The 10,405-nt window shown below is 43.8% G+C and overlaps 1 protein-coding gene across 3 annotated transcripts in view; it reads left to right on the top strand.

The window, feature by feature from the left end:
• Window positions 1-7,388, top strand: part of LOC104861532 (butyrophilin subfamily 2 member A2) — an 18,553-nt gene extending 11,165 nt beyond the window's left edge. For all 3 annotated transcript variants that reach the window (XM_010623022.1, XM_010623024.1, XM_010623023.3), the window contains exons 4-8: window positions 1,983-2,264; window positions 3,708-3,875; window positions 4,262-4,279; window positions 4,368-4,394; window positions 6,173-7,388. In XM_010623022.1, coding sequence (XP_010621324.1) covers window positions 1,983-2,264; window positions 3,708-3,875; window positions 4,262-4,279; window positions 4,368-4,394; window positions 6,173-6,795 — 1,118 coding nt within the window. In that variant the 3' untranslated portion in view covers window positions 6,796-7,388. The remainder of the gene's footprint in view (window positions 1-1,982; window positions 2,265-3,707; window positions 3,876-4,261; window positions 4,280-4,367; window positions 4,395-6,172) is intronic.
• The last annotated feature ends 3,017 nt before the right edge of the window (window positions 7,389-10,405 follow it).

Here is a 10,405-nt window from a genome sequence, read left to right as displayed (position 1 = left end):
TTTTTTTTTTTTTTTTTTTTTTTTGGCTTTTTGAGACAGGGTCTCACTATGTAGTTAAGACTGCACTGGAACTCACTATGTAGCCCAGGCTGGTCTCAAACTCACAGCGATCCTCCTGCCTAAGCCTCCCAAGGGCTGGGATTATAGGCATGCGCCACCATGCCCAGCTTCTGTAGGATTTTTTTACTTGTCTTTCCCTGCTTGATTTTTTTGCTTGTTGGGTTCATTGGCTACTGTCTCGTGATTATTACACCCCATAGAATGTTCTATAGATCTCTGTTCCCAATTTGCCACGTTTTGTTTTATTTTGTTTTTCCAGTACCAGGAATCCAATTCAGGGTCTCATGCTTGCCAGGCAGGTGCTGTACCACTGAGCTACATCCCCAGCCCTGCCAGGTTATTTTAAATCTTATTCTACTTCATGTTTTCTGTGTAAGTCTTCAAATGCACAGCTAATTCCTCCCACCTTGGAAATAAAATCAAATTGAGCGGGAAGCACTGGACTTAAGGGAGTGTTTTAATTTCCTGGATTTAGTAAAATTTGTTGGATAGACTTAACAAAAGAACTGCTCCATAAAAGTCTGGGTGATAACTGGACACAAGGCTAAGAGATAGAAATCGCCCAGATCCATGCACCTTCAGCTTCTTCACACACTCAGTGTTCTCTTTTGTTGTTGTTAGTGTTTCATTTTTATTGTAATAAGAAACACATAGCATTAAATTTACCATGTTAACCATTTGTTTTCTTCGCAATACTGGGCATTGAACCCAGAGCCTCATGAATATTATGGGAATGCTCTGCCACTGAGTTACATCCCTGCCCCCCCGTTTTGAGACAGAGTCTCACTAAGTTGCCCAGAATGTCCTTGGACTTATGATCCTTGTGTCTCGGCTTCCTGAGTATTCCTCCCATATTCTTTTTAACTGAAGATTCTTTTAAAGATAGAATACAGTTCAGAAGAGTCTGGATTTATAGGATTTTTTAGGACGTTTTCTGATGACATACAATTAGAAAATGAGATTGCTGTTTTAAGTATCTCAGGTGCATTCAGATTTTTCCAATAGATGACTGTTGTATTCTGTAGGAGGCATGATACAAAAATCACCTAATGGCCGGGGATTTAGTTCAGTGGTTCCGCCGCCTCTCTTGCAAGCACAAAGACCCGGTTCGATCTCCGGTTAAAACACACACACACACACACACACACACACACACACACACACACACACACACAAATCACCTAATGGATTGAGCCCCTAGTGGGTAAACATTTCTGAATCAGGCAAAGTGTTGGCTTTGCATGATTGTTACCCTCACTCCTAAAAGTAGTCACCTCTAATGATGAACACCTCTGCACACTTTCTTTACTCTTCTTGGCCAAGTGGAAACTGTGACAGGAAGCTCTGAACCAGAAGAGAAACACAGTGTCTTGAGGTCATAAAGTTTCTTAAGATTGTGATAGCCTAGCAGTTTCTATCTTAGATCCTCAAGAGGCCAAGGCCCCTGAGAAGTCCCAGGAGCAGAAAGTACAGTCCTATGCCTACCTGTATGGGGTTGGACCACTTAGAAGTGAGAGAATTAAGTCTCTGGCAGAATGAACAACAACAACAAAAAAAAACCCAAGCATTTACAGAAGACAATGAGTGCTAGGTAGTGCTGTGATGGGCAGGTGGCGGGCAGAGTCAGGGCCATCCTTTGCTCTCAAAAACCTCAGGTTTATTTGGCAAATTGGTCTCCTGGTCTCTTCAACCTCAAGGTTCTTTCTTCCTTCCTTTCATCTTTCCTGCTTCTTTCTCCCCCTTTCTTCCCTCACAGAAGGGTCCTGCAGGAATGTTTGGAATGTGTGTGTTCAGTTCCTCCAGGTGCTGCCTCCGGTTCTTCTTTTCCCTTTGTGGTCCCACCATTAAGAGCTGACTTTCTAAGACCTGATGGCTAACATAGCACTACCTTTTTTACCTGAGTCCTTGTTCTTCCTCCCCAGGCCTGGGTTCTAAGCCCCTCATTGAAATGAAGGGCTATGAGGATGGGGGCCTCCGGCTAGAGTGCACATCTTCAGGGTGGTATCCAGAGCCCCATCCAGTGTGGAGGGATCCTTGTGGTAAGGTCACTTCTGCCTTGGAGAAAGCCTGCACTGTGGACAAAGATGGCCTCTTCACAGTCACCATGGTTGTGATTATCAGAGACTCCTGGGTGAGGAACATGACCTGCTCCATCAGTAACACTCTGCTCGGCCAGGAGGTAGAAACTGTGATTTTCATCCCAGGTTTGTTTCTTGCCCTCTGGGGACTCATCATATGAAGGTAGGATCCCAACGAACAGAGGGGAGCATGTAGCAGGGTGGAGGATGCAAGTGTGGGTGGAAGAGACATGGGCCCTAAAGAGCTGGACACAGTTGAGCTGAGGCCTCTTCCCTTGTCAAAAAGAGAAAATGAAGTACTCTCAAATTACATGAGTAGGAGTCTCTTCTCTAAGGGAAGATCTAACCCTCTTGTCCCTAGTAAGATCCTGGTACTGCAACAAATTTTCTTTTCTTTTCTTTTATTCATTTATTTATTTATTTAGGTACGGGGATAGAACTCAGGAACTTGCACTTGCAAGGCAGGCAGCGGAACCACTGTGCTAAATCCCCAGCCCTTGTAACAAATTTTAAACATTAAGAATAATTATGAGTTTTTTTAAAAAAAAAGAGAATAATTGTGAGTCTCTGCATCATTCTTGGCTATCTCCTGAAGGCCTCTCCTCCTGCTCAGAGGATTTCTCAAGGATCTACATATGCTCAAATACTCATTCAACAAATACTCAACAAGCATCACCTATGTTCAAAATATTATTCTAGAAACTGAGGGTTAATCATTGGGTACAACATGAAGAACCATGCATTCACAGAAGTTGCATTCTAGAGAGACAAAGAACAATGTGTGGAATGATTAATTAAAGCAAGCGATTAAGTAATTAAACTGTATGTTATGAGACTGTGATGAATAATGTAGGAAAATTTAAACAAGGAGGGGAAAGGGGATTGAAACATCCCAAGGAGGACAGATGTTTCAATTATCAATATATTGGTAAAGGGAGGGTTTGCTGTGAAGATGGGAATTGAACAAACAAGGGAATGAGGCTCAAGGTATTCGAGGATTAAGTGATCCGGGTCACCAGAACCATATGTACAAAGGGTCTGAGGCAAGAGTATGTCTGGCAACTGCAAGAATCTAGAGGTAATGCTGGTGTGGCTGCAATGGGGTGAGTACAGGAAGTAAGAAAGGAATTCAGAGAGGCAGTGAAACCATGGCAGAGTAGCAACACATGCCAGAAACACTTTGGCTTTTAGTGTAAATGAGATGGGAAGTGTTTGTGTGGGTTTTAGTAAAATATTAACATGATGTCAGGCTCCTTAATGTAGAATAGTCTGTGCATAGCGAAGGTAGAACAAGGAGGAAGGCAATGGGATAGTCTAGACGAAGAGTGGCTCACATCAGGGTGGTGGCTGTGGTGATTCAGTGTGGAGGTGAGGGTCACTCACTGACATTCCCCAGGGACTCTGGTGTTTCTGTTCTTCTGTCACCTGGGCTCTGCGAGTGCTGAGCCCACCTCTGTGTTCATTCTGGAGCTTCTGGGGGAGAAGTCACACACAGAAGACCCGAGAGGACAATTCAGACCCTGGCATCCTGTTTGTCACTGAGGGGCACTTTTCTGGTCTCCTTTTCAGAATCCTTCACACCCAGCCTGTCTCCCTGGATAGCGGCTCTGGCTGTCATCCTAGCTATTCTGATGCTTTTCACGTTTGGGATCATGTGTCTCATCAAGAAATTCCATGGAGGAAAAAAGAGTCTGTCAGAAGAAAAAGATACTGAATATGAAGAAAGAGAAATTACACGTAAGAAACTAGGGCAAGAACTGTAGAGAATGAGAAAGAACAGCAAATAAGAGGTAAAAGGGTAGCAGCATGGGGAGTGGAGAGGAACCTCCCAGAGTCAGCACAGAGATTGAAACTGCAGTGTTGCAGGTGAAACCCACATTCAGAGCATTTACTTACCGTTGAGTTTACTCACTATCCAGGATGGCCAAGGCACTGGACCATTTGACCAAAGGAAGCCTAAAAGAAGACTGATACTATCCAGCCACCTGATTGTATCTCATTTCTAGTTCCTGAATTTGAGGGATGAAGATGTCACTGTCAGACATAGGGCCAATCCTTATATCATTTAATATGAATCCAAATTATCTTCCTTCTACTGAGGACTTTACTGTGTTCTTTTTCAGAGCAACTTCAAGAACTGCGTAAGTAATAGTTCCCTAAACTGTTCTGTGCACAATCTGTGTTCCGCTTGGGTAGCCATCATCTCATTCACCTCTCTGTCACCTGCAGGATGGAGAAGAACCCTCCTACATGCTGGTGAGTACCTCACACTCCCTCAGATCCTGAGCCTTCTCTCCACGAGCCAGCCATCTAGAGCAGATAAAACAGGAGTCTAAGGCTTGGCCAGGGGTTGGGGTGGGTGGGGAGATGGGGAGGAGTGGAGCAGGAGGCTATGAGTAGTTCTCCAGCAGGAAGAATGCTGGATTCCTGCTTTTCTGTCAGGGAACCTCCACAGCTTTTAATCAGCCTTACAGTTTGCTTGCTACAACACTTCCCTTTTTTTGGAATAAATTAATCCATGATTACCAGAGGTCCTCCTTACAGAGCAGGCATCCCCTAAAATTACATTTCAATAGTTGTCACTCTTGGATCCTGGGTAAATTTGAAAAAAAGACAATAGTATCTTAGCAAGTTATAATCTAGAAGGTGGTATAGACTCTGCTCAGTTGAAGAATTATGAGAGGAGGGAAGGAGAAAGTAAATATTCATAAGTCTGATTGAAGGGTATATAATTACCTGTCTCAAAATGGCTTCCTGCTCCCAGGAGAGCACTGGTACTCCATGAACAGTCTTTGGGGAAGACAAGGCATGCACAAGGGAGACACATAATCCTTCTGCTTACTCCTAATGACCACCTTACATTTTATAATTTGTCATCATCTGCCCAAAGCACCAAAGAATGCAGGTTTCACCAGATACATCATGCTACATGAACTTTTCTTCTTTAGGGAAATTTTTTAATTGTCACATATAACCTGAGACACCATTCCAAGTTGTCATAAACAGATATATCAGGGGAAAGGAAAGAAATCATTTTAACAGAGTAAGCAAAGTAGTAGACTGAGGCAGAAGGACTGCCACAAGTTCGAGATCAGCCTGGGCTACATAGTGAGTTCAAGACCAGCCTGAACTACAAAGAAAAACCCTGTCTCAATCCCCCTTCCCAAAAAAGTAGCAAGCAGCCAGGCATAGTGGTGTACACCTGCGATCCCGGCACTCGGAAGACCAAGGCAGGAGGATTACCACAAGTTCAAGGCCAACCTGAGCTACACAATGAGTTCAGTGCCAGCCTGAACTACATAGTGAATTCAAGGCCAACCTGAACTACATAGTGAGATCCTGTCTCCAAAAGAAAAAAAAAAAAAAAAAAGTAGCAAGCAATATTAAATGCAAATGAGAGAGGGGTCTGAAGCATTTCCTGTTCCCAGACAAGAGAACACTCTGTAGACTTCAACGCATGCTATTAAAGTAAAACTGAATGAAAATATTTCACCCCTACATTTGCTACACATACTGCTTGGGCAGCAGGTTGGCTTTTGGGGACATCTATCCTCCATATTTACTCATTGTCAGTCATTTAACTGGGTTGTCACCTGGCTCCAGGAGACCACTGAAGAGACTCTGTGCACTTAGAACACCATATAGTAAAATCCACTTTAATTCCATAACTGATTCATGGCTGCAGGGAGCAGGGGGTAAAGCCTCTTTGATGGTGTAAGGCAAGTTGGATGGTTCTAACTAAAGGAAGTCCCAGATATTACATACTGTACCACATATAGACAAGGGGGCTGAGAATGCTGAGAAAGTCAGAACCATTAACATTGGCTCATTTGCTGAATTTTCTGGGTTCCTGAGAGCCTTGACTCTCAATTATCTCAGAGAGACAGAAGTGCAGATTCAGCAATTCCCAGTCTTATAAATGGCCTGGGATCAAAGGATCTTCGTGGAAAAGGCCGCCACACGGGGAATTCCCCACATGCTTTCTTGGGACCAGGGGACATACCACTGTACTAAACCTGAAACTTTTTCTGCAGCCGATGTGGTTCTGGATCCAGACACAGCTCATCCAGAGCTCTTCCTGTCAGAAGATGGGAGAAGTGTGCGACGGGGCCCCTCCCGGCAGAGCCTGCCCAACAATCCAGAGAGGTTCGACTGCAGGCCCTGTGTCCTGGGCAGGGAGAGATTCTCCTCAGGGAGACACTATTGGGAGGTAGAGGTGGAGGATGTGATGGTGTGGGCCATTGGGGTTTGTAGGGACAGCACTGAGAGGAAAGGGGAGGCTCTGCTGCTTCCCCAGAATGGCTTCTGGACCCTGGAGATGTTTGGAAACCAGTATCGGGCCCTGTCCTCCCCTGAGAGGATTCTTCCCATGAAAGAGCGCCTTTGCCGCGTGGCCGTTTTCCTAGACTATGAAGCTGGAGATGTTTCCTTCTACAACATGAGAGACAGGTCACACATCTATACATGTCCCCTCTCAACCTTCTCTGGGCCCCTAAGGCCCTTTTTTAGACTGGGTTCTGATGATAGTGCCCTCTTCATCTGCCCAGTGTTCACAGGGGCCCAGGGAGTCATGGTGCCTGAGGATGGCCTGATCCTACACAGGCCAAGGACCTGCTACCCTCTGCAGGGCCAATTTTCTGATCTCCCAGCCATTTAGGAAGCCGTGGCCTTCTTCTCCACTACCATGGCACTGCGCTATCTGATGCAAACAGGCCCTTCCTTCTCGTCACAGGAGAGAGCATCTTCCTGCTGCTTCACACCCAGTTCAGGCCCAGGCCCAGTTCCCTCCCTCTTCAAGCTGTGGCTTTAGTAGCTGAGGCGCTGGGAAGTATGGGGCAGGCACAGTCTTCTTAGGGAACTGTCGCTGTTACACACCTTGCAGCTGGGAAGGATGCAAGAGGGCAATGGGCAGAAGTACGGCTGCTTTCATACCACAGCCAACTACTACACTGTGAACATGGGTGAGGGCAGTGGGATGCACGAGGATGTAAGGGGCAGGAAGGAACCACAGAACCTCTGATGTGGAAGACAAAGACAGTGACACACAGAAATGGGCTAGAGAACTGAAAGGAGGCAGAGCTTACAGTTAGGGGGTCTCTGGAGCTGACCATCCATTTTCACCCAAACCCCAAGATTTCTAGACCACATAACTGTGGGCCCAGACCTGGGATACAACATCAAAGGACAAAAAGTACCTAGAAACAGGTGTGGTGGTGCAAGCTGTAATCTCAGCATTCAGAAGGCTGATGCAGAAGGATTTACTTTGAGCTCAAGGCTAGCCTGGTTTCCAATAGTGAGTTCAAAGGCCAGCCTCAACTACATAGCAAGACCCTGTCTCCAAAAAAAAAAAAAGGACCTAGTAAACAGTAGTGTGTAGGAGTAAAAGAATGAAAGTAAAAATAACAGATAATACCTTTTATTATGAAAAAGTATTAAAATTTCAGACCCTTGAAGCTGTATCAGACTCCCAGAAATCCTCAATCCATATTTTAAGAACCAAGGTAGATGATCCTAAAGTTAAAGTATGCATCTAAAATTCTGGCTTACATGATAGTGCTTTCAATTTATGATAATTTAGTAATCATAAAATTGGACTGAAAATTTTTATTGATGCAGCTGCAAATGGACAACACAATAGAAAGGACCAAGAACATACTGAAACAGTTGGTTTGTTAAGATGGAAGTCTGGGTTGTATATGAGCAGGTTTTATTCTATTCAAGCTGCTACAACAAAAATACCATAGACTGGGTGGCCCATAAACTACAGAAACATATCTCACAGTTGTGGAAGTTGGAAAATCCAAGATCAAGGTGCCATCAGACTAGGTGCCTGGCCCATAGTCTGCTGGGTTCTCATGGTGGAAGGGGTAAAGAGTTCTCTAATCTCTCTCTCTCTCTCTCTCTCTCTCTTTAGAGACAGGGCTTATTATGTGTTTCAGGCTGGCCTTAAACTTGCCATGATCCTCCCACCTCAGCCTCCAAAGTGCTGGGATTAAAGGCATGCACCACCACACCTGGCTAAAATCTCATTTGTACCTCCCATTCATGTGGGATCCACCCTCATGACTTGATCACCTCCCAAAGGCCCCACCTCTCAGTGCTTCCACATTGGGGATTAATTACAACATGTAAATTTGGTAGGACACAGACAGCCTGTCCATCGAAGTGAATGGTACTAGTATTATTATTTGGACATTTTTAGCTAAATGCATTAGGTTATAAGGACTCAAATATTGCTAATAATTGGTCATATTAATTTAAATATTTTATAGATCTTCAGTGCTCTGTGAATTGTTTTTTAATGGTGCCAGTGATTAAACCTAGGGCCTTATGTTTGCTATGCAAGTATTCTACTACTGAGCTATAGCTTTAGCTCTAAAATACAGTTTTAATAGAGTGTGTGTGTCTTAAGCTATGGCTTTGAGTTCTTAAAGCAAATATATGTAATCCCCAATTAACAGTAATATACTGGAGTCTAGCAAATTAAAGTGATACTTTTTGTTCAAGGAAAGTAGTATTCTCACTCAATAAACCATATCTTTCAAACATATAACTGATTATTGAAAATAAATATGAACCCAATGCTGTGCTAGACACTTAATCGTTCAAATAGTAGCAGAAAACATGTCAGGATGTCTTCATTCCTCTTTTTTCTTCTTTTTTCTTTTGTGCTGGGAATCAAACTCAGGACATTGCACTTGTCAGGCAGGTATGGTGCTACTAAGTTAAATTCCCCACCTCATCATGCTGTCTTCTATGCACATCTACTTTCTCAATGAGTTCCACACCTGTAATGTGCCCGCTGTGTGCAAAAAGCACCTGGTATAAGGTGCTTTATACCAGGAGGATCCCTTATCTTATTGGAGTTAACTTTTATTTAGGAGTATACAAGAGGAAGAGCATAAAACCAGATTGTGTGTAGCACCATGAATGAAGTAATCGAATATGTTGTGGAGGCCTGTGGGTTGGGACCATTTTCAGGGCAAGTCTAGGAAGGGCCTCCTGGAGAAGGTGATGCCTTGGCTGAGACCTGAAGACAGAACCAGCTGGAAGGAGGGTGGGGTATAACTGAGCAGTGGGGACAGCAAGCACAGAAGCCTCAAAATAAGATAAAGTGACCACTGATGGAACCTGAAGAGACCCGTGTGGTCAGAGCAAAGATGGAGAATGAGACAGGCAGGAGACCTAGCAGAAAGCAGACCATGTACTCTGAGCACCCTGTGCAGAGTATAGCTCATCCTTGTTAGCACATCCTTCTCCCACATCTCAGATGGCATCACAGTGCACCACCTCAGAGAGAAAATAGAATAAGGAAGAGGTTTTGTACTTCCCCACATTATGCACCCACTCCTGATTGGCTTCTTTCAATTTCAGTGGAGCAGGTGTCTTTTGTCCTGTATTACACAAGTCCTTCACACACATCTTGGAACCCCACTCCCTCCCTCAGATTTATCTATTCACTCCATCCATTCATTCAACAATGACTCATGAGCATGATGTGATTGATGGTCAGGATTGTAGAAGCTAGGGGCACAGAAGAGTGAAAAAAGAAAGTCCCCTTCATACAGACTTACCTTGTGGCAGCAGACAGAAACCAAATTAAAAAGTTGACTGTATGCTGTGTGTGTTGGATGGTGATAAGTGCTCAGGAGATAAACCAGGATAAGGAATATCAGAAGTTGCATTTTAAAATGGAGGGTGAAGTGAGTAGCTTGTATCTAGATGCCCCTCACTAAAGCCTCATATGCTTGTAGGTGGGGCTCTCTGGGAGTGACTGGATCATGGGTGTTAACTGTAAATCCCCTAATTGGGTTAGCATAGTTCTGGGTGTGGTTGAGTAGATTTGCTGATGACAACCTGCCATCTCTTCCAAGAACCTAAATTCAGACTTGTAATATAATCAAGTTCCTTCAGCCATGGTTATAGCTAAGTCTTTGGAGCTTTAATTACATTAGAAGTCTGTTTTATAATTATTATGACCTGAAAGGCAGGCTTATTTTTGGTTTATGACCCAAACTGTTGCAAATGCTAAGTCCCAATGTTTGTTCCAAGGACTCTACAAAGACACCATTCAGTCTACCCAAAGTTTAACAGCAGAACATACTATACTCAATCCCAGCACTTGGGAGGCTGAAGCAAGAGGATTACCACAAGTTTGAGGCCAGCCTAGCCATAGAGAGTTCCAGGCCAACATGAACTACATAGCAAGACCCTGTCTAAAAAAAAAAAAAAAAAAAAAAAAAAAAAAAACAATAAAAAATAGGGAA

Source organism: Fukomys damarensis, unplaced genomic scaffold (assembly GCF_012274545.1).
Source record: "Fukomys damarensis isolate Sample0158 unplaced genomic scaffold, DMR_v1.0_HiC HiC_scaffold_10, whole genome shotgun sequence".
Taxonomy (NCBI): Eukaryota; Metazoa; Chordata; class Mammalia; order Rodentia; family Bathyergidae; genus Fukomys; species Fukomys damarensis.
This window is presented reverse-complemented; position numbering and strand designations above follow the sequence as displayed.